Source organism: Pleurodeles waltl, chromosome 3_1 (assembly GCF_031143425.1).
Source record: "Pleurodeles waltl isolate 20211129_DDA chromosome 3_1, aPleWal1.hap1.20221129, whole genome shotgun sequence".
Classification (NCBI taxonomy): domain Eukaryota; kingdom Metazoa; phylum Chordata; class Amphibia; order Caudata; family Salamandridae; genus Pleurodeles; species Pleurodeles waltl.
This window is the reverse complement of record NC_090440.1, coordinates 790,463,848-790,488,853: the sequence shown is the minus strand read 5'-3', so window position 1 is coordinate 790,488,853 and position 25,006 is coordinate 790,463,848. Positions and strand designations below refer to the sequence as shown.

Sequence of the window (25,006 nt, the reverse complement as noted above, 5' to 3'; positions counted from 1 at the left end):
AGGCTGATGATGATTGTTACGAATGATGGAGATTTTCATTTGAAATGAGTTTGCACACATATTCACATTAATCTGAAGCTGGCATACTTGTACATTGTGTACTATTCACCTTAAGTTGACTATAGTTAATGTCTCAATTTAGTATGGTTCTTGTTACGTTGTCTTGTCTGCTTCCTGCCCTCTAGTCTTCTCATTCTTGTGGCATAAGCCAAGCTGTATCATTCAACTTTAATTATAATGTATTTTCATGTTTAGTTTTTGTGTGAATGTTTATCTGTGCGTTTTCTTTTGAGAGTGAAGTAATCAGCCCCCACCTGCATGTAGGAACATTGTGACCGAACTGTATCATCCCACTACAGATTTCCAGCTGAAGATCATGCAGCCGGGATTACGTTGTGTGGTAGCTGTGAACAATATTGAGACATGCTTGAGCCTTCATGAGAATCGTAGGGAGCTGAGACGTGTGTAGAAGACATGATGTATCTATGCATTGCTGAGTTAGTTAGTTCAGGTGCCCTTTCCACTCTCCTCGGAGGAGACACTTTTTGCCCTTGGGCAAACGAGTTAGATTCCTGTACACATTATCAAATAATATAATCTTGATTGTGTGGTTAACTATAACTATAACTATAAAGCATTACAATTTTAGTAAAAAACACAAATGAATTAAAAACAGCATTTCGGGTGGGAACGCAGGTGTCTAACATCATGACAAGATGGCTAATGTGCAAATTAAGTAAGTCCACCCATCTGAATGCAAGAACATTAAAGATAAATTTACGGTTGTTGAGTCAAATACCAGTGTAGAAAGCAACAAGAGCAATAATAAGGCTGTGCGAGTTAGTTATTAAGTTAACAAGATAGGTGAAAGAAAGAATGTAAATTCACAGCAAAGTGCCTGTGCGGGAAGGTCATAGCAACAACTAGGGCAATGTTAGAGCTTTGTGTAACAATCATCAAATTTAAAAGAATGAATAAAAAGGCAACACAAAATCCCAGCAAAGTGCAAGTACAGCAGAGAATGGTAGAAGCAGTTTTGCAGTCAGATCCAAGATATTTGGCAGGGGCATGGGTAGGGGTAGCAGCAATTTTCACGGACAAACCTAGGACATCCGGACGATGGTCTGTTCAGCCAAAAGCACGGCATCAGGGGAGTGGACACCTGAGATTCATTTGGTGGACTTTAAAATAATTGGATGAGAGGCACAGACTTGCAGCATCTGCTGGCAAGATTTTGTGTGCAATGATCCACTCTGGGACAGCACAGCAGTGCTCTTCCAACCAATGGATCAGCTTTTGGAGTTGGTTGCCAACTGAGGGTTCGCTAAACATATGGAGCCAGAGCCACTCATCAAGGTCCTGGAGCGGCCAAGTTTGTTGAGGGCTGCAGCAACAAACTTGGTAAACTAAGTGTTTAGGATGGTATTGCCTGGATTGAGGGAGGCAATGATGGTGTTCTGGCATGACTGAATGTTCATTCCACTGTCGCTTCAAAAGAGATTTCAGTTCATCTAGGAAGGCTGGCAGAGACAAACGATATGTACAAGGGATTTCTTGCACAGGACACAGCCCCTGCCAGTTATTTCTTCCAAGTGATGGCGCCCTCAGGCAAGATGTTCTTAAAAAGGCCATTCCCCAATCTTGAAGGACATAAATCTTGCCTACTAAAAGTTAGAGCAAGTACAAGACAGGTAGGATGAAGAGGATGCTAACTGGTAAGAGTTAATGACCACCCAGGCATGCTTACAATTAGCTGAGATGGCATTGTCAGAGGAAATGAGCAGAGATGGTAACTTTTCTTAATACATTGCTTGAAAGCGGATTGACTTAAATTAGAAGCCATGACAGGTCTAACACCAGAGCTCTCTCATGTTCAGGAGACTTAGGTGGTCCAGGTGATACTGTTGCCTGGGACCGCAGCTTTAATCTTATCCCAAAGTAGTGCCTCTAAACAGCCACCAACGGCAGCTTTAAGTTTGTGATGCAGGTTTAGAAAGGCTCCAGCTCTGTCTGCCCACTGATCGTAGAGCCACATTTCCAACTGATCTGGGCAGCATACGAAGATCTTGGCAGATGGATGACGGATTTCGATATCCTACGGTTAAGAGTCCTTTTTCACTTACTAGACTGTATTTTTATTTGATTCTGACTTTAGAGGCTTTGCCTGCTGACACCTGCCTGATTTATCTCCAATTTATCCAGCATCTCTAGCTTAGCAAATTAGAGAAATTCCCTTCATGGTAAATTGTGCCTGCTTCGATTTACTTTATGGGAACTTTAAACTGTGTGTCTTTGTATCTGTGATTCCAAATTTATTTGAATCATATTGACTAATGCATTTATGTATTGATTACTGATTTATGATTAATTTGAATGATCAAAGTTTGTAATTTGATGAGGTCGATAAATCTTGATGGTATGGAAATCTGCCATTCTGTGTCATTTTTGTGGGCCAAATGTGTTTCACCTTGTTCAAATGTATTTGATCTGCTGTGTTACACCTCAGTCTGGGTCTAAAGGTCCATGCGCTTGAGTGCAGCCTGTACTTTAGTTTGAACTAGAAATCTCTGTGTGTTGCAAATCTGCTGCAACAGAACCTATTGGCCAATAAACAATCAACCTTTGTCATTGCTGCAATATCGTTCTTCAAATTTGTCCAGTCTGTATTTTTCGCCATAAACATGGGAAAGATTCGTTTTTCAATATCATTTCACTCTTTAGCAAGTATATTCAGTACAGCCAATTGTACTGAACGATAATCTTTTACCTGGGAAGCTGACAAAAAAGTCCTCCTGAAAATCACTTAGATTGGGGGCTGGAATTGTTAAATTGTCTCTAATTTATTCCAAAAATGACTTGAAATCTGAACCATGCACATATATGCCTTTAGCTTCCTCATCCTCCAAGTCTTGGTCAACTTTAGGCTCATTAACCCGAAGTAGCTTCTTTATACAGATACTACTCTTTGCTTCCCTCGCTGAAAGAAAGAAATAAGCCTCTATGTGGAGCGCTTGTTTACTGAACTGAGTTTTGCAGCTCATACTGCTTTTCTGGAGAGTCAAACACACAACCCAAAAGTCCTCTCCCCACAGAAGTAGAAGCATTGCTAAAACCAGAGCACAGCTCCGGTAAGTTCTGGCTCCATATTAGTGATGCTGTCACACCTAGAGCGACAAAAGCAAACAAACCAAATGATCGATGGAAAGCGGAACAAATCGAACATTCACCCCCAGTCACAAATATGGGTTTAGTCTATCAATTATTTTGCTCATCACACCACCCCATTTTGGACCCAGCTTTCCATCAATCATCTGTTGTTTTTGCATTTGTCGCCCTAAGTGGGAAGGGTATGTCCAGATGTGAGTCCCATGCTCGCTATACCACCTGATTCAAGCTAGCCTGGCTGATGAGGGGTGATACCCCAAAACCAGTCCCAAGATGCTTGTTTCTGGTTCAGAGATGACCTGGCCTGGCAGTTCGGGCTGTTTTTTTCCCATGGGGAGCAGGATCAAGACTGATTTGCATATGGCTGGGTCCAAACTGGAATGGCATGGAGACAAAAAACTGATGGATTAATCCCAGAACTGTTACTGGGGTGAATGTTTGATTAGTTCCGCATTCCATCCTGTTTTTGCAGTTGTCACACCTCAGGACACATGATGCATGTAATAGTGCTGCGGTCACACGAATGATCTGTAGCAGATAATAGTGCTTCAGTCACACCCATGGACAACTAATCCAGGTAATACTGATGCTGTCACACCGAGGAAAACCTGAAATAGGTAATTTTGCTGCTGTCACACCAGGACCACCTGATGTGAGGAATAGTGCTGTTGTCACACCAGGAGCACCTGATGCAGTTAATTGTCTTGTTATCACACCAAGAACACCAGATGCAGGTAATAGTGCTGTTGCCACATCTAGGAGCGCCTGGTGCAGGTAATGATGCAGGTAACACTGCTGCTACCACAATTACGATACACTTGATGCAGCTGGTGCTGCTGTTGTCACACTGTTTAGCTCCATCTGATGCAAGCAGTACGGTTGATATATTTATATTTTATGCAGGTTATTCTGCTGCGGTCACAGTGCGTGCTTTGAACCCTCAGAAATGTTAGTGTATTTTTTTTAAGAATGTGGAGCTGTGGGAGTAGTCAAAGCGTACAAACGTAAACTATTTGCATAATCACATTATAAAGAACTAGAGCCACTGTCCGCCTGGCCTAAAACCAGTCACGGTATGAAGTAAACGGCGTGTAAAGTGCCCCGGAGTCCTGCGACCGCTTGTGCAACGCTGGTCGGCTTCCAAGCCCGGGCCGCTCCTCTCATTGGTTTGGAGAGGAAGCTGGGTCACGTGGTGTGGCGAACGGCTCACCCATCAGACAGAGAGCGCAGTGTGTGAAGCACAGCCCTCGGCGAGTCACTCCTGGAGACTGTTGGCAGGAGAGCAGTGTGTGAGAGACAGAAAACACCCGCAGCGGGACCGAGCCGTCCGCCCAGGACATGGCCCTAAAAGCGGAGCTCCTGAAGCCCATCTGGCACGCCTTCACCGCACTAGATGTTGACAAAAGCGGAAAAGTTTCTAAGTCTCAGCTGAAGGTAACAGCGCTGTTAGTTCTGTGTTTTTTTTTTTACTTGTCGCAGAGGCTACACGGCGCTAGAGATTGGCTCTGTAAATACGAAGGTGTGGAAAGAATGCAGCAGAGGTGCAACCCGTAAAGCAGCCCCGTCCACGTATTACCGTAGTGAGAGTCCTCTGGCGTAGGAATGCTGGTCCAACCTGAATTTTACTTTGGCTTGCTTTGGACGGCTGGAAATATTGCTCTTTTCCTGAAAATAACCTGCGAGTCACTCACCTAACAGGTGTCTGTCAGAAGCAATAGCTATTTAACTGTTGGATGGTTTCAGCACTTGTCTTTAAGAGTTTTGCGACCTGGCTTGCCACAAATACAGAGTTGCTTGCATCGAAATGGGCGTTTCTTTTCTGTGTATGTTCGAGTCGATTCAGCTGGTTCGAGTTTCACGAGCGCTTTTGTAACGCCCCTCGATTTCCATTCACCCTATAGTATGGCCGATGCACTGGTATGTTAAGTGTGCACCTGCCTGCGATCCGCTCTCACTTCGCGGGCTCCCCAGTTTCAGAAACCTTGTACAAAATCAATTTGCATTTCACGTTTGTACTTCGGTGTCATTTTAAAGACTGTGGTGGCCCTCGGCAATAATTTCTATTTTCTTTTGTTATAGTGATGGGGGGAATGTTTGAAAGAGCTTTGAATTTTATTTGTGCTTTCATGATTGACTGATTTAGTACATATATACGAGCGCTTTTTCTTCAACAAACCGCTTCTAGTCTCTGTAATGTATTTATATTACACCGCCACTCCTGTGCGCTGCTGTTACACCCCGGTTAAATGTTTCTGTGTGCAGCTCGATTGGATAGTATAATGCACATTACAGTTTCCAGTTTTTAGAACAACGCAAGGTCTCGTTTGACGTTTGCTGCATCTAGTGAATCTGAGTAAAAAACTGAAGACCAGGAAAATGCCCCTCCACGGAGCAGTGAAATGTAACAACCCGCTATGATTACGCGGGCTGGCGGCAGTTCCGAGCATTGCTGTATCTATTGCATCCGTGGCGACGGAAGAACTGCCCCTTCAGCTGCAGACCTGCCCACCTTGGTGCTGGCGGGATGTGCTGGACAGTCGCCACCAAGGCGGGAGGTTTCCTCTGCGTCCCTTTCTCACAGCAAGTCCGCAATCCAACTCTGCGCTGCCCCCTCCCTCAGACCCTCCAGGAAGCTGAGCACTGAGGGGCAGTGGCGGTAACAGGCTGACATAGTAACACGGGGAATGTTGCTCGCGCAGGGGAGACAGTGACGTATTTATTTCTTTCTTTATTTTTCTATAGCGAAACTACCCAGAGGCGTCATTGCGCTTTACAGTGCAAGAAAGCAACTAGCAACAAACATTAACACAGAACCACCATAGCAGGACAAGACAACAAGCTGGGGCTGGGTAGAGCGTATAGTAGAAAGGATGGGGCAAGCAGGTGGGGACGGGGTTGGATGAGAAGTGGGTGGGGCTTCCTACATATGGGTACTTGCTCATAATTTGATATTAGGCCGCCAGATTTGGTAGATTACTCTGTTATTTAAGGATAGAGGCACTGTGTCTTGCATTGTTTACACACACACTTTTTTCTGACTTTGAAACTTCCAATCCCGTTTTATTAGGGTCCATCGTTGATGGTCCTACCATGGATGTAAACTTGATGAGAGAAAAATCCGAATGCCGAGGAAGTCTGTTCAGTTCGCACTACATGGGGTGTTTATTAGCAGTTCTCTGTAACCCTAATCCAGATGTGCGGGTTACGTGTATACATGGCGGTGACTTTCAGAAAATTAGTTCCAACTTGGAGTCCGTCAGGTGACATTTCCACATCTTCTCCACAGCTGCCCACTATACCGGCAATTATTATTTATTGCCTGCCAGGGACCTGTCCTTTACAGCTGTGCTGTTCTGTGTCGGCAAAATCTACGTAAATCTACTTAACTGTAGAGTTTTGGGTGAGCTTCATGCTCTTATACTTCAAAATTAGTGACAGGTTTTACCTTAGCAGAAACATTCTCGATATTTCCGCTGTCCCTATACAATAAATGCCATTTTCTACACCAAGGTCAGTGGGAGGCGAAAGAAGAGCTCTTTCTTTCACTGGAGTGTCCTGTTGGGGGAAGCTACCCCTCGACCTAACCTGAGGGTAGGTCCACCAGCCAATCAGGTGAGCTTCTGCAGTCTGTACATCTTATACAGTAGTGTTGGTGCACCCCGGGATAGCTCATTGTCACAACTCATCAGTGCGCTTCATCTCACAGCATTTGCTGCCTTCAAGCTTACTTCCTGGTAGTTGTGCGGCACTACTGTGTGCCTGTGGGGTTGGCTGTTGTGTAATACACCTGCAGCAGAACTCTGGGCCAAAGATTGCGTCCTATGGTTCTCAATCTGTGATCCCCTCCTTGAACGCACATTCGCCACCTGTGTATCCTGTGCATTACGCCTTCATTCCGATTTGTTTGCAGTGAGTGCTACCGGGTAGGAGTCAACTGTGACACAAACACTGACACCAGTACTTAAATGCACACAGTAATGGTACCCTCAGGGCCACTCGTCACTCTCACAGAGTGTGGTAGAACTTTACAGCACATGACACCAAGCAGAGCCTGCCACCTGCAAACCCAAAACTAGCAAGCAGGAGCCAGAGAACCCCAAGAAGACACCGACGCGTGCATCTCAAACAGCGGCCGCTGGCACGGGTGTGTGCAAGCTTGCACCAGCCTCAGCTATCCCCAGATAGAGTAAACACTGGGCAGTCCAGAAAGGACGGGGCAACACATCATAGGACAGCTAGACACAGCCACAGAGCCGAAACACGTCACTGATCAGACCGCGCTCACCAGACCCACCCACATTCGGAGCCCTGAAGAAGCTACCAGCAGACAGCGCCATAAGCACGGAAGGCAGGATGTGCTCACCATATCTGAAGCACGTGCGTGCCCTCGCGCACACTCACACGGCTGGGTACAAGGGCACAAGACCTGTTCCTCCTCCTCCCTCTTAGAGGCTCCTTCTTTGGGAAAATGCAAAAACTGCCAGCAACCTTCTGCGTAGGTAGGGCAAGATGAACAGCGCGAATGCCATCTGCTCTGGGTTCTAACGCCTAAAAAGCAAAACCACCTCTTTCTAGCATTTGGGGAAGAAATAACCATAACTGTGTCGAAGTACGACCTTCACACTCCTCGGCCATGATGCCACTGTGCCGGGTGCACCAGTGCCCGCTCAGTCCCTGAGAAAGACCCTCTCAAGTACACTGTAGTCCTAACCAAAGGCTCACTTATTAACCTTGCAGTGGTTTGCACACGTTGTGTAAGATTAAGTTTCCCTCCGTCTCTTCAAGATGCCCGACCTTCAGGGTAAGTCACCACCAGCAGAAGGCACGATGTACGTAGATGTGCCCAGAATACCGAGAAACTGGCAAATGCTGTGCAATAGAATTGCTCTCTTTTGTAGCCATCAGCTGGCCTTTTATCTACTTTCTGGAGTCTTTACTGATAGTTAATACCGCTAATAGAGTGCGCCCTTCTGCTCGGTGGCCTGACCACAACTTCGCTCTTACAGGCATGGCCAAGTAGCCCACTTTACAACAAGTCTCTCCGCTCTGAGTTTGGCATAGAGCTATAACAAGTCAATGCACAACTGTTCTTCTCCTTGTTTCCTAAAACATAACATAATCTTCTCCAGTGAGGCCCTCCTTTGTAAGTGAACACTTTATCTCTAGTCTTTTCACATTGTTTAAGAGTTTATCTTTGTACTGATGCTGTCTTTTATGAATTGTGTTGACATTTTACTTATGTGAATGGCGTTACTTTGTCGATCGTAGTTGAGGTGAAAATCACAAACCAATGCATTTGCAACGTCCTCCGATTTGAGTTTAGAAAGTGAACAAAGTCCACATTTGTTTATTGGCTTTCTATTCTGGCCGGAGCCCTCTCTCACTAGCCGAAAAAAACGGGCTTATCAAGAGGCTACATTTCATTTACCCTTCATCTTTTGTGTGTGTGTGTGGCGGGGGGGGAGGGGGGGGGGGGGTGAGCATGCATTTCCCTTAAGCTCCAAAAAGATCTGCCTCACGTGGCCTTTTGCAACCATGGAAGACTCTCCTGCTCAGCATTTAGTTGAAGAGGGCTGGGCGCCCCCTCATTGTGGTTTAGTCCGGAAAGAGGAAGAGGAGGCAGCTGCCAACATGACTAGTCACAAAAGAGAGCTTTTTGGTCCTAGACTTGATAAAGTGGGTTCCAAGTAGTATTATTGGAACCGCTGACAATCGTAACTCTTTGCTGTTGTTTGTGACGTGGGCGTGGGAGCAAAACTGCTCAAAAGTGCGGCGTGGCAACACAAATTTGCTTTGGGTTGAAAATCTTGTTTTTATATATCTTTAATTATTAATAAATAAATAAGACATATGAAACCTGTGTTCTGAATTATGACATAGTTATGTGTTTGGTGTGGACGGGTCTGTGGGTCCTGACAAAATGTATGTTTATCTCGCGTATAGAAAGAGAGGGCAAGAATGAAGTGTGAAGGAACAGAGGTAGAGTTTGAGAAGTAGAGGAATGAAGAACAGAGGAACACTGAGATGGAGGACAAAGGATGACTGGGGGAGGGGAGTATGGTTACAGAGGAAGTGTCTGCTAATTCTTAGCACTTACCACTCATTGAATCTCTGCAATGCTGATGCACTACTTCACCTACCCCAATAAGACTCACCTTAGCAATCCTCTCCAGCCACCTATTGCTTTTGTTTCGAGGGTGTTTGGGAGCTACCTTTCCACCAATGCAGAGCCCTCTTCCTCCCCACCACTACTCTTACTACTCTTACTACTCTTGGGTTATGTTATCTTAAATGAGCTTGTATAGTGCAACGACCCACTCCAGAAGGAGTGTGGCGGATCTGAGGCAAGGTAGCTGAAGATGTTAGAAAAGCCAAGTTTTCAGCAGTTTTTAAACCTTCCAAAAGCGATGCGGGAACAAATGTAAAAAAGAAGCCTATTCCAGTGATGAGGAGCTAAATAGGGAATCGAACGTTCTCCGTACCTGTTCGTTCAGATACGCCATGGGTTCAGGAGGGCTTTATCCATGGTTGTCAAGTTTCTACCAAGAGGTGCCTAGGAAGCCTAGTTCGCAGTTATGCAGGACCATACCTGAGAAGTTTTTTATGAGTAAGACTCAAGAGTTTTGACAGGTTGAGCTTTCTTACTGGCAGCCAGCGTAGTGCCCTTACGGTGGGTACAGAAGGAGAGCCAGACAGAAGTTTACAGACTAGTGGAGCTACAGTGTTGTGTACAACCTGTAATTAGGAGAGGATAGTCTCAGTGTCCACTACCAGAAGAACATTCCCACATTCCAAACAACAAGTGATGAGGACCTAGACCAGCGTTTTCCTGGAACTTATAGAATGCTAAGGGGTCACTTTTCTAAGTAGTCATAAGGTGCTGAAACAGGTACCACAAATAGAGGTCATCTGTTCCTTCATGGATAGCCTATTATACACTAAAAAGCCAAGGTTTATTACCGCTCTCTTAGGGCAAGGTGCCTGGCCTAGTTCTTTCAGCCACCAGTCTTCTGACCAAAGCTCCTGCACTTTCCCAAACGGGAGGATTTCTGCCTTTCCACTTTTGTGTTGTAAGCAACTCAGACTCATCCAGGCAGTCCCCTTTGTCACACAGTCAAGAAATCTAGCTTTGGAGGACTCTATATCTTGCCCAAATGAGATCACCATCTGGGTGTCATCTGTGTAGGGTATTATTTCAAATTAGCAGCGTTTGACAATTTTTGCAAGCGGGGCTACATGAATATTGAAAAGGGTAGGACTCAGGTGACCTAAAGTTCCTAAGGCTGTCTCAATCTTAGATAGGCCAAACTCCATCTTAGCTCATGAATGTCACCATCTTTTCCATAGTAGACATTAGCATGTTCCCTCTTTTTGCTGAATCATTGTCATGTCTTTATGTTAAGACCGTTGTCATCAGACCTTAACTTTCTAAGAAATATGATATCGTCCAGCTGTTTGATCAATGACGGATACACACTCTAAGGCGACATTTGTCTGAGTCAGATGTTGATTCCACATTAACTGAAGGATAAACAACAATCAATATAGATATTTAATCTAAGGAGTGTAGTCTGTATTGCCTTTCTCCCCTATATATCCATAAAGACAACATCAGAAATGCATACTTTGATGTCCATAATCTAGGTCGAGCATTCCAGTCTCTGATAAGATTTAGGATATGAGGACTGTCATTTGCCGACTCGGTATATAGGTCCTTCGCCCAGATTGTCACCCGAGATCCTGACAGAGACAATCTCACCTACTGTCAGCCCTCTTCACCCTTTACAGATGACTCATCTCATCTGAAGCTATTATAGCCCAATCCAGGAGAAAGACCTGTTGACTGCTACCAGAGTGGGTGTTTGCTCTTCTCGAGGAACACAGTCTTGACGCTTCCACTGATAAAGACCAGATTGTGCTGTCAACCAGGTGTGCAGTGCATCCCTTCTCCTTAAGGGACTACAAATTGCAAGTTCCTGTGCCTTTCATGTTCTCAGGGTATAGCTCATGGAAACGAGCAAAAGGGTGGTAGGTTCTAGGTACATTTTTTTAATGGCATTTTAGCAATGTTGTAAATGTTCATTTTATTCTCATTACTTGTAACATGTCTCATGGCTGTTTTTAGGCCGAGTGCGCAAGTGCTTTGACCTTTTGTAAGTATTGTGGGCTTTTAACCATGCCCACTTCACGCCCATCACTTTCATTCATTCGTGGGCTTGCCTTTCGAAAAGCACTTGATATTATTGGTAAATGCCTTATTTTTGTCCCAACTTGGGGTGGTTTGGTTACCGCCTTGGACACCAACCCTGTTACAGGGATAACTGCACGATTTCCGATATACTTCAGTGTGGGCAAAGTACTTTTTTCTTTTGTCTGGGCTTCATGGCTGCCATGGCGCTTATATCGCAAACTCGAACAGCGGTATTGTTTTTACATTATATGCCCTCAGATCTGCTTAGTATACATTCTTTGCAGCAGGCATATTAACCCTGTATGCTACTTTATGCTGAGCCTCCACTAGACAAAAGTATATTCTCTTGGTTGCCATGAATGCATATTAACCATGTGTGCTACCTTATGATGACTCCAAGCTTCCACTAGATAAAAGTGCGTTCGCTCTCCAGAAAGAACATAAATCGCCAGAGTTATTTCAACATTTTTATATTACATGCACCTTGTGATTTGCCTAGTATACGTTCTTTGCAGCAGGCACCTTAACCTTGTGCGCTACCTTATGATGACTCCAACCTTCCACTAGACAAAGTACGTTCTCTTGACTGCCATGGCGCTCGGAGTTCGAACTTGATCGGCGGTATCGTTTTACATTTTATGCACTCTGATCTGCGTAGAACACGTTCTTTGCAGTAGGCGTATTAACCATGTGTGGTACCTCATGATGACTCTGAGCTTCCACTAGACAAAAGCACATTCTCTCTCTAGAAAGAACATAAATTGCCAGAGTTTTTTTGACATTTTTACATTACATGCACTTTGTGATTTGCCTAGTACAGGTTCTTTGCAGCAGGCACATTAACCCTGTGCGCTACCTCATGGTGACTCCAAGCTTCCACTAGACAAAAGCACGTTCTCTTGGCTGCCACGGTGCTCAGAGCGCAAACTCGATCAGCAGTATCGTTTTTACATTATATGCACTCTGATTTGCCTAGTACACGTTCTTTGCAGCAGGCTCATTAACCCTGTGCGCTACCTCATGGTGACTCCAAGCTTCCAGTAGACAAAAGCACGTTCTCTTGGCTGCCACGGTGCTCAGAGCGCAAACTCGATCAGCAGTATCGTTTTTACATTATATGCACTCTGATTTGCTTAGTACACGTTCTTTGCAGCAGACACTACACCTTATGATGACTCCAAGCTTCCACTAGACAAAAGTACGTTCTCTCTCCGGAAAGAACATACATCGGCAGAATTATTTTGACATCTTTACATTATATGCACTTTGTGATTTGTCTAGAACATGTTCTTTGCAGCAGGCATATTAACCCGCTGTGCTACCTTATGAGTCCAAACTTCCACTAGACAAAAGTATGTTTTCTCTCTTCAAAAAGGACATTAATCACCAGAGTTATTTTTACATTTTTACATTACATGCACTCTGATCTGCTTAGAAGATGTTCTTTGCAGCACACATATTTATTCTGGGACTTGGAGTTTTATTTTTATAACGTGGTACAAGCTGGAAACCAGCCTTTGGATTAGTGTTCATAAAGCTGTCCAGCTCCCTAGTTCAATGTATGTTTAGCTCATTTAGTTTATGTTTCAGCTTTGCATTTTGAGACTTCTAGTTTTATTTTTATAACGTGATACAAGCTGCGAATACAAAGCAGAAACCTGACTATATAAACAACACGTTTGAGTATGTGAAACTTGAGCTGTTTGTGTGTGTATTTATAAAACTCAAGGAGAGCTTACAGTTGAATATGTTGTACAGTTGTCATTATTTTATAACTAATATTTCAGTTCAAAACTGACTGAGGATCATTAATATCATGTGAGGTGGCTCTCCTCAAGTGTGTTAAAAATCATGGGTGTTTTGTTCGACTCCCCAGGCTGCAGTAAAGGGACAGTGATCCAGTAAGCACACGTTCTTGGAGTACAAATATTTATTCATGGCCCCACGAGCAATGTCCCCTCTACCAACTGATAAATATATATGTTTTGCACCTGGGAGCAGTCTGTGTTTTAAGGGCCTTGTTTGAAAAAATATTCCAGTAGGTCTACTATCCCTTTAGTTCTATGCAGGGTCACTGCAATTATGTGACAGAAAGGACCAAAATATGTGGCAAGGTTGACCAATTAATGTGGCAAAAAAGTCCATGTATGCATCTACAGTGCCAATAGCTCTAACTGAAGTAAATGCAAAACCTATTGCATCACAAATGCTTGTTATAATATTCTGTATAGTTGTTTTAGATGTGCTAAGGAACAGATTCTGTAGTAATACATACCTTTTAAATAGGTGTTCATTCTTCTTAGTAAAGTGTGTGATACTGTGAATACCTAAATGAATTTACTGCTGTTTCCACGGTGCCCTTGATCCCGTTATGGGATTGTTAGTAGCCTTTGTAAAATTATGCTAAAATTGTAACCTATGTAACACAGGGAGGATCCTTGAGGAACTCTCTTATCAGTTGTACAAATGTATATGGTTGCAATGCCTCAATGTCCAAACATCAAAAGGTGGCTGATGTAAGGGGGCGTAGCAAATGCACAGCACTTTAAACTGTCCATATAGTCACTGGATAGGTGCTCGCCTGGTACATTCACCCTGCCACCCAGGTGAAATAGGCCCGGCCTGAGAAATTATCCCAGATCGGTAAACTTAGCTATACAGAAGGTACTGAAGCACACAAATTTTCAATAGCAGATCCAAAGGTGTAGTGACAGGACTTTGCAAATTGTCTTTATTCTTCAAGTTCTTTCCAAGTTCTCATACACATAACAATACATCCAAAGTACAGCAGCCAACGCGTGTTTCGTCACTGGGACTTTTTCAAGGTTGTAATGTTAAGGAAACAGCCCTTTTAACGCGGGCAGAGCCATGTGTGCCGTTACTATGCAAGCGGAACCTTGCTTGTCTGAACCACGCATATGCGTGGTTAAGGCACATGCCTGCTCTGAGGAACAGTGGGGAGAGGAACAGGAAGGAAGCTCTGGATGCGGCCAGGTAAGTAGGGCTGGGTTGGGGGGGTGGGGAGAGGGTAGTTTTAAGGGCAGGGTGGGTTCGGAGGGCTCAGGGCGGGGGACAGGGGAAGCTTTGGGGGACGGTTTTATGGCTCAGGTTGGGGTGGTTGGGGTTGTTTTTTGGCAGGAGGGTGGGGTAGTTTTAAGAGCGGTGTGGGGCCAGGGTGCTGGGAGGGGCAGTTTTGGGAGGTGGTTTTAGGGCTTGGAGCATGGGATGTTGGGGTTGTTTTTTGGCAGGGGGTCGGTTTTAGGGCTCAGTGCGGGGGCAGGTAGAGGTAGTTTCCAGGGCAGGGTGGGGTTGGATGGCTCAGGGCAGGGGGAGGTGGCAGTTTCCTGGGTGGTTTTAGGACTCAGGGCGGGGGAAGGAGGGGTTGTTTTCAGTCTAGGGTGGGATTGGAGGGCTCGAGGGAAGGGGCTGTTTTCGGGGACGGTTTTAGGGCTCAGGGCAGGGTGGTCGGGTTGTTTTTTGGTAGGGGTGGGTTTTAGGGCACAGGGTGGGGGAGGGCAGGATAGTTTTCAGGGTGAGGTTGTAGGGCTCAGGGGAAGGAAGGGGCGGTTTTAGTGCTCTGCGTGGGGGGATTGAGGTTGTTTTTTTGACAGGGTGTCAGTTTTAGGGCTTGGGGTGGGGGCGGGGAAGGTAGTTTTCAGTGCCACGTGGGGTCCGGAAGGCTGAGGACAGGGCGATGGGGCAGTTTTTAGGGGTGGAGGTTTGTGGTTGTTTTTTCCAGGGTGTCGGTTTTAGGGCTCAGGGTGGGGCGATTTATAGGCAGGAGCAGGGTTATAGGCCTCAGAGCGTGGGAAGGGGTAGTTTTAATGACTGGGGCGGGGTGGTTTGCAGGGCTGGGATATTGAGTGTTAGGGCGCAGGGTGAGGAGGGCTGGAGTGTCTAATTTACTCTAATTGACCACGTATATTCCTTCAGAAAACGAAATTCGTTGTAGAGGCATGTGTGGTAATGGCATGCGTGGTAAAGAGTTGGTTGTGGTTTATACTGCGATGTTGAGCCATGCATGTTTGTATCATACAGCCATAATGTTTACTGTGATCGAGAGCCAAAGTATGACTGGATTTAAGAGTAAAAGAAAAACCTATCTTCTGTCTCATAGTGAGCCACAAAGTTAATAGGTGTAGTCAGTACATAGTCTAAATAGTTAAAGTACGTGACGGGCCAGGCTCAGCCTATAAATTAGTGTCTATAGTCAGACAGCAGGCACAGTCTGACAATTTGCAAAGAACTGTCACTACACCTTTGGATCTGCTATTGTATATTTGTGTGCTTCAGTACCTTCTGTGTAGCTCTCTTATCAGCTGTGACTGCCTTAGATTTGAAGGGATGGATTGAGATCACCTGGGTTTTGTCATGTGCTCCTGTCTCATACAGTCTCTGAATAAGGATGGAATGGGTTACCGTATTGAAGGCAGCTTACAAATCAAGTAATACCAGCATCACCGAAGTGCCTTCTTCCAGCAGTGTCCTAGTGGAATTAATAACTACCATGAGGGTAATCTTTGTGTTGTGTACTGTTTTGAAACCAGATTGTGAGGGGCCCAGTTTACAAATGTCATTGAGGTATTTGACTTAAACTCTGGACAGAGCTCCCAATCTGAAAGTGGATGTAGGGAAGACTTAGAGGTGTGTTTGGGTAAGCTCTGCCATCTGCACAGTCGCTGCACCCCTAATTTTGTATTAGATTGTGATGCCCATGCCATCAGTAGTTCTAGCTTGTGTCAGTAGTGGCATTCTTTAAGAGTTTTTACGTTGATCAATACTTACATGGGAGCAACAATATTTATTGGCTGGAGGCTCTGTAAGCAGTGCCAGACATCTAGGGCCAGATGTATCACCACAGCCCTTTGCGAGTCGGAAATAGCAATTTTTAAGAAATCGCTATTTCCGACACGCAAAGTACCATGTATCACATTTGCGATTCGGCAATAACGATTTCTTAAAAATCGCAAATGCTATTACTGAATCGCAAATTGCGATACCTGCCCCATTCGCAGCTATGGGCCTGTTGGCCCATATCTGCAAATTTTTTGCATTTCCAAAATTGCGATTTCTGAACCATTCGCAATTTTGGAAATGCAAAAGCCCAGGGTGCTGGGGGCCTAAGGCCCCCTCTGCTGCACCCCAAAAATGTTGTGGTGGATATGTAAGGTGCAAACATGCCAAAAGGGCATGTGTGCTTTACATGTTCAATTTAAAAATGCATTTTAAATGCATTTTAAAATTTTGCACCAGGTTACCACCTGGTTTCATTTCATGGTATTTTGCATGTGCAAAATGCCATTCTGTGAAAATTCGCAATTTGCGATTTTCTTCAGCATCGCCTTGCGATGTGGATTTTGTGAATCGCAAAACCAGGTCGCAACGCAAGAAATCGCAATTTTAGCGATTTCTTATTTGTGGTCTGTGAATGTCTTTCATGCATCGCAGACCACTTTTTTGCACTCGCAAACGGCCGAATTTTGCGATTCTCACCGTTTGCGAGTGCAAAAAAATTTCATACATCTGGCCTGTAGTCTCTTCTACAGTCCTGGTCCCAGAACAATGCAGACGTACAACACAACTCTATTCTTGAACACTAGATTAATATACAAGAGCGCACTGGAACCCAAAAGTCTCCTGACGTTGGATTCATCTGATCAACAGAAGGCCATTATAAAGCAAAAAAGTGAATTCTGAGAAGTTTATGGAAGAGGTGGTTGAAGGTAAAGCGAAGAGTTTATGGGAAGGTACTCCAGAGGTGACATTTGCCAAGATTGCTACAATAAGTTTGATCTTCCAGAGAGAAGGATAAGAACTGGATCCACCGGAGACTAGCACATATGATTATTGACTAGTGTAATGTGAACACTATGGTTTGTGCCAGTCAGAAGACAAGCTGCAGCGCACGAGCAAGCTTTAGATGCACATCTACTGAACAAAACAGGACGATCCTCCGGCAGCTAGTGGTATGACCCACACTTGAGCTTTCAGTTTGTAAGAATGCTCTGATGGTACGCAGCGAAAGACAAATCAAGAAACTATAATAGAGAAGGCGCAAAAAGACAATAGTAGTAGAGGGTGTCTGTGCTTATCCACTCCTAAGAAGAGCCCACATTACAACACAGCCACTTCACCAGGAGTTAATATTTTGGAGGTGATTTTTACAGTGCAAATTTTCAGTTACTCTATCTATCTATCTATCTATCTCTAAATTAGGTCTAATTAGGCTTTTGTGTTTATGCATAACCTTAAGTTTCCATTACTGTTAATTTAACTTTATTTATCAATTAACTTTCTAAGGTTTTTCCTCTTTTTTTATATCTATCTATCTATCTATCTATCTATCTATCTATCTATCTATCTATCTATCTATATATATATATATATATATATATATTCGCTTGGGGTAGCCATTTTATTGTATGTTTTAAAGCTTTGAAAAGAGGTAGAACTGTGACTTATTTCCTGTAATTCGGAGTGCTAAACTCATTGAACGTTCCTAAATAAATATAAAAGGTTAATAGATGTTCAGCACAGGATTTCGTCTTTTTTCAGTGCCGGTTCTAGAGCCCTCATTGTAATGGAAGGCTTTGTACTGCTGGTAGCACAGCATACCAATCATGGCATCATAGATGGCTTCATATCACAATTCACATCCTTGGTGAGGTGCTGAAGCACATTAGCTGCCAGGCAGCACGCGCTACATAGGCTGTGCGTAGGTGGGAGGATGTTATATTGTAGTGTGGTATATGTGAGAGGTGATTTGGGGTCCCCTGATTGAGGCTGCTTCCAATGAACGCACAGCACGTTTGCATTTCATCCGCTTAGTAACAGAAACTGAAGTTATGTCAATTAATTCCTGAAGATGAAATTGTATCCATGACTTCTTTTAGGTTTCTTGGTTGTCTCTATCATAAAACTGCTCAATCCTTGATTATTTTCTGATTTTGCAGCAGCAGGCCTCTGAATACCTACATTTCCTTTAAATGTTTCTTTGTATTTTATATGTTTTTAAAACAAAGTGTCGTGCACTGTGGTTTCCTCGATATGGCGCCTCATTCTTCTGAGGGGGCACCGTGCTCGTTCGTGGTGGAGGAACAGGGTACAACGTTGAATGTGGTTGTTTGTAAGAATAATGAATATCTGGGTGTAAAAATAAACGTGTCCGGAGTCTGTCCACCCAAAACGCTTTGCAGTGTTGCCACTTAAACCTACACACTTACTACCAGACGCAACAATACGCTTTAATCTAAAGCCCATTCTTTTTTTATCTGCCAGTCCTCTTCACTTCCCCCAAACACTTCCACATTGGCAGCACTTGGGAGTGTATCTTGCCCAATGTTCAGCCATCTGACGCCTGCGTGATGCAGCCTCAGTCTACGTCTCAAGGTTAAGTGTGATCTTTCATAAACGGCAGTGTAAGGCTCTCAGCCGTCTTTGAACTCACATCTCTGTGAGCGAGGTTCCTGTGGCTCTTTTGAAAAGATCCTTGCTTGTCCATGGACCGCCGTTGTCAACAAATTATCTGTTGAGTGAAATTGTAAAAGGCTCGTCTGGCTGGCATTGTATTTGTTTGCCTGCTCCTATCACAGGCCTGTCTACCGAAGATTACAGCTAGATTTTGCAAATGAATTACTCCATCTCAGGGGGAGGGCATTCTTTTCGTGTTCCGGTGTTTAGAACTGTTACAGGAGCACACTACGCCGCCGACGACAGTCATTGCTCTGGGTAGAAGAGCCTGTTTCTAAAACGTACCGAAAAGGATGTCAAACCTGAAGTAGTGATCATTGGTACACAAAATGGTGCAAAAAAGATTAATGAATTCAAATGGCGCCCGATATGTGTCTTTTGCGTCCAGATTGCACAAATTTCACCAGCAAAAAGATGGTAGATTTTGTGTGCGTATGTGTGTATTGCCACACTCTCCATTCTGTTCCTATTCCACACATGTTTATTTGTTTTTTTTATGGCGTCTTAGGGGCGGGTGTGAAGGGGGAGGACTATATCTCCTGAAACATGAGGTAAGGGGAGTAAGCTGGATGTGGGGGGCTGTAAGCATGATGAAGTAGGTGACCTGCATCTTGCTGAGAGAGGTGGCTCCTCAGCCTCATGGTGATGTTGTCATCCGTCAGTCGCATGGCGCGGTGAGGGTAGGGTAGTTCATCAAAAAAGCGCCTGGCATTGCAGTGGTCTCCTTCAGCTGAAGATCGCTCCCATGTGTACTTGAAAGACTTAACAGTAGGGAAGGGATAGAAACTCCGTTTGGACTCAGTTCAGCGAGTTGTGCGGTCAGCATGCTGGACCCATGGAGCGAGGACTAGGGACTGGACTGTGAGTAAGACAGGAGTCAAGTGTCCCAGAGAAAGTCTATCCAGGAATGTATTTAAAGATCTTTGAGTCTGGCGATGATCTGTTTGTAGGCAGCCACCTTGTACGTTTCCTGGAACCACACGTCAGATGTTGGGCATATGGACAATCTCCAAAGTCTCAGGATGCAGATCATGGCCAAATCTAGTGGTGTGGCTTGGCATCTGTATTGTTGGTTCGTGATGGATTAGCTTTGTACAAAGCCATGGAGGAGACCTGTCTGTGCTATCGTGCCCCGGTGAGAGGTACTCTTCGTTGGATTGTACCCATGATGCCCAGTCTTCCTCCAAGTACGTGATTTGCAGCCTGTCCACCATTCTCACCGAGAGCTTGACATGCGAAATATGATGAAGTATTGTCGATCCATCAGTATCTGGTACAATGGGGACTGTACCCTTTAGGGGTGCCCCACTTCCGTAGACAGTCCATTAAAGAGGAGGATGGAAGATCAAGAGGGAGGGGACCTGGAACAGTTCAAGGACAGTGTTCTAAGCGTCGGTAGTCCCAGGACTGGCATGTGTGCAGAGAATGCGGTAATCCTGAAAGCATGTCTTAATTGCAGCGGACCTTGATCTCTGAAAACCCCTTGTTGATTTAGTCCATCAGTATCCAGTGCTTTGTGTTAACGATGCTTCATTCTAGCCAAAGAATATAAGCAAGAAACGCCTATGGATGAAAGGGATTTCTTTACTAGTTCTTGAACATATGCAGTTCTGCAGACCCCACTCCTTTACAAAGAGACACCATGTTGCCATACAGTTTACATTTACGGAAAAAACATACAATGTAAATTAATCTCTATAACTATGAGTAAAAGAGATACAGTTGCTAAAACATTAAGGCTTGCCTGCAGAGGCAGTGCCCAGAATATGGAACTTAAAACTACTTTATCTCCTTAATATGATCTGAGTCCATTGTGAAACATCTTGATGTGCCCTCTGCGGCTCACGATATCATGCCCACTTCAGGAAGACGTGACAAGAAGGACATGAGCTAAAATGTTCTCTCTTCTGTGTTGTTCATAATGTCTGTTGTGAAAGAATGAGATTAATGAGCTTTCAAGTTAAGCGTCTCCCGGGACGTGGGAGATAAGAGATTTAAGATAAGGTTAGTTATTGAAGACCAGGGTAATCAAGATAGTAAAGAGCCTCAGGTAAAACTGTTCTTATTGCTGAATTCTTATTTTAATAACCCATGACTAGCAATGTAGTGATGGTTGCAAGGACTCCAGTAGCCTGTTGGAGAGGTTCTTTATGTTAGGCAAAATAGATACCATACAAGCTTTCTTGAACTAAATGAAGGGGAAGGATCATTGTTTGGAATAATGTTTTCCCACAAGTTCTTGAGATACAGTTATCATTTTTATACATCGTTCCAGATAATCAGAATCTGTCAAAGCCCTCTTGTGAGAGGAGAAGGATGCAATTCATACATGTCTTATGTTCACACCTGATTTGGAGATTACATTTGTGTGATCCTTTTCATCCTTTTATTCTCTACATCAAAGCTCTCAATTTTCCAGGTATTAAAAGTTATGAGGGCAGCTTTTTGCATTCTTTTTTTGGTTTTTAAATTTACTGGTTGATGTTTAAAATATTCCTGAGCAAGGATAATATGTATGTAGTTACATCTGATTATACTACTTTGGAAGTTTTCATTTATAGGATGTACCATTGATGAGTTAATCTACAATTACCATATTTTTTATAAAGGATTCAAAAGAGACCCTGTAACGTTCTAGTGTTCTGACTAAGGGCCTGATAGGATACACAAATGTGACAGATATCCCATCTGTCTTATTACACGTGCATTACATCCTGTGGCATATATTGCAGCATGATGGATGGCATAGCCATCACGTTTGTGATGGAGTATCCCATTTGACAAACTCTAACTTGTTCAGATCTTCTAAATGTGAAACAGATCAAAGTCCAAGGGGCCAATGGTTCTCTTAATTCCTTTTGTCAAGCATTTCCCTTCAGCTGATCTGACCACAACAGAAGATCTTTAAAAACTACCCAAGCTCTGGCTCAGTTACACAATCATTGATGGGGCCCTGAATTCTGGAATTCTGATGAATATGCTAAACATACTTGAATTGTCAACTCTACATTTATTTCAGAATCCACATATCTCGCACACATCCTTTTCTTTTTGAAGTTCAATCATTCACAATCCTCGTTCCCAGCACAGATCTTTAGCTCTTAACCAGAACCTCCAATAACTTAATTCTAAGCTGTCTGTCAAAAACGTTTTTCTTTACTTATTAGGCATTCCCCCGTTTTGTACTGGAGATTAAAGTAGTTTGAATATGGCTTAAGAGGGGACAGGATACAGTCCATGAAAGAGGGGTTCTTGGAGATGTCCCAAATTTTCATACTAGTTATTGATGCTGAGGCCAAACAAAATTTTAACTTGTACCCGGTTTTATTTAAATCCTTTTGTTTATGTTAGAAATAGTAGCCTCTATTTCCCTATTAACCCTATCTTGACATGGGATGAAGTATTTGTATCAACATTGTCATTGAAAACAACTGGCAACGGTGTTTTCAGTTTATATCACTTCTGCTGTTACGTCAATATGACTGGACCCTTTAAATTGTCAATTTTTTAATATGAAGCCTTTCTGTTCAGCCTTGATAGTAGAAATGTACATTCACCCGCCTGTCAGATGTTGAAATATGTCTGGTCCCTGGGGCTTCCATTTCGGCGGGTGTCAATTGCTTCCTTGTTTTTGTTTTTCATAAAACAGTTTTTATGTTGAGCTCCTGGTGTGCGAATTTCTTTTCGGTCCCTTTCTCTTGTTCTGCAATGGAAGTTGTTGACAAATTCCGCCAAGTCAATCTAAAACGTGAATAACAAGAAGACAGGCTAAGGTGGGAAAGTGGTGCTCGATGTGAGTATATCTTATCAAATCGACAGGCTATTTTACTTGAAGTGTGTTTACTTGAAGTTAGTGTTACTGTGTTTGTTATTTCAGCAATGGGACTAGATTGACTTATGATGTTTACACTGTTAATGACAGTTGCCATAGATTTCCCCACAGCAAGGTTGTCCTCCGAATACACCCTTATATTGTACAATCTGTGTCAGGGTATCTCCTGAATTGATAAAATAAGAGATGAGTGGATCTGTTTATATTTTGTTTGTCTCATGGGAATACGTGGTGTCATCTTCAACATGCATTTCTCTCCCTTGAATTTTTAACTCGGTTTTTGGAACCAAAACAATGAAAGCAGGCCTAGATTTCATCAGGACATTTCGCGGCATCTGCACACATTGGTATCTATTAGGAAAAGCTGGAGTTAGTAGCTATTACTTCTGCATAGTCTTTGGAGTCCCTGGCACTACCCTTTGCACCAAAGGGCTCAGTGGTCATTATGGACGGTATCAGTAGAACATAACCAATACCCTAAGAGCCCTCTTTGTACTTTCCACTCCATTTCTTACCCCTCCCCCACATTTGGAAAGAAGAAGCTGTTGATGGGCAAAGTGTCTGACCAGGGCCCAGCCCTATAATGTCACCGGTGGTGTAGACGGTGCCAGATTTCATCTGGATACCTAAGGCATGATGGAGTATCAACATCCATGACGGAGTAAAAACTGTTCCTAAAATACATTTAAAATGTGCCATCCTTAAACTCTTTCCATTCAGTGTGCCCCATACTGCCTAGTGTGGTGTGCTCATTACTCCTAACACGGACTGAGTTTCACATTGGGATGGATCATCCACGAAGAAGGTGATATCTAAAGCCTCCAAGCATCTTTAAACCTTTTAGTTCATATATACACTGAACAAAAACACTCATTCGCTAGCACACAGTTCTTATTTAGTCTCATGAGCGAGTGTTTCTTGAGATCTCATTTCCTAAATGCTTACTGCTCAGGTGTCACTTGTTTAAAGATCAGTCTGCCAAGTCTCAGTCTTCTTTCTCCTGTTATCACTCTTTTATATCTGTTGTTTGTTGGCTAACGTTATGTGATAGGAAAATTATTATATCTTGTTCTGCCATTCAGTGTTTACCCCTGTCCTTGTGGTTAGGTCACTCTGCATTAATATTACTAGTAAGTGCAAAGATAAATAAATGCTTGCTTTGCTTGCTCTAACATCTGCCCTCTGGAGCATTGTAGATCTAGTCGCCAGCTCTGTAGCATTTTAAAAATCTTTTCCCTTCCCTATCCAACTGTTTATTGACCAAGGGCCTGATTTAGAGTTTGGTGAAGGGGTTACTCCGCACAATGGGGACGTATATCCTGTTTGAAATCTAAATCCCGTAAGATATACGTAAGATATACCGTTTGCCAAACTCTAAATTAGGCACTAAGGCTTTGAACAGATTTAAAGATGTCCTCAGCTTGGTCAGTCATTGAACTTGCATTGATGAAAAGAGAGATCACAGCTCAACAGCTACAGGATCAAGAGAAGGGTGTGTTACATCCTCATGGTAGATGGAAGACCTGTGTTGGATAATGTGCCCTTCCAGGCGTTATTATGGGGCTGGCAGCTACAAATTAAAATAAATCTAGTCAGCCCATTTCTGTAGGCCTGCACAGTAGGAGTGGCTAGTGGTTATGGTATAAGAGAGTCATTGATATTATTAAACCTGGATATACATGGTTGAAGTTCATTTTGAGTAATGTGTGGCGTGGTTGAGTGGAGTCTACTGTAACATGTGGATCATTCTTTTAACTTGAAGGAGGATTCACGCCAACAAAAACTCTCAAAAGAATGGCGTAGGTTGATTCATATTAGTCTCTTAAATGTACATCTCAAATACTACATTTGAAATGGAGAACCCACAATCAGAGGTTTTTTGTGTTCATTACATTTTCTTTTTGGTTTAAGATTCAAATATAGCATTATATATACATTACATTCAATTAACATATTTTCTGCTCTGCTCAATGTTTCTCAAGACTGAGAGGGAAATACTAAACAAAAACAGGCAGTGGCAAAGCCAGTAGGTCTCACCTGTGGGAAAGCGGAGTTTAACAACATATAAAAAGAAACTTGAAGAGGTAAATAAAGGCTTGACTGAGTATTATCAGTTTCTGACGCAGTCCAAAATTAACATATTCCAGAAAGATTTAGCCAAATTCTCTCATGAGAAAACATACCCCTATATCAAGGATGATTATGTAAGGAGAGAAAATAATTTCTCATACACATCAGAAGATAGTAATGGTTCCTGTGGAAGTGAGAGATTGTCTGAAAGATCACAGTTCCCAAGAAATAGAAGTGGCAGGGGTGAGAGGAGTTATAGTCAACCAGGGAATGCATAA

The 25,006-nt window shown here is 43.4% G+C and overlaps 1 protein-coding gene across 1 annotated transcript in view; it reads left to right on the top strand.

Annotated features, from left to right (window-relative positions):
* The first annotated feature begins 4,313 nt into the window (after positions 1-4,313).
* SWAP70 (switching B cell complex subunit SWAP70) overlaps positions 4,314-25,006 on the top strand; it is a 361,445-nt gene continuing 340,752 nt past the window's right edge. The window contains exon 1 of the mRNA XM_069223626.1: positions 4,314-4,599. Coding sequence (XP_069079727.1) covers positions 4,504-4,599 — 96 coding nt within the window. The 5' untranslated portion in view covers positions 4,314-4,503. The remainder of the gene's footprint in view (positions 4,600-25,006) is intronic.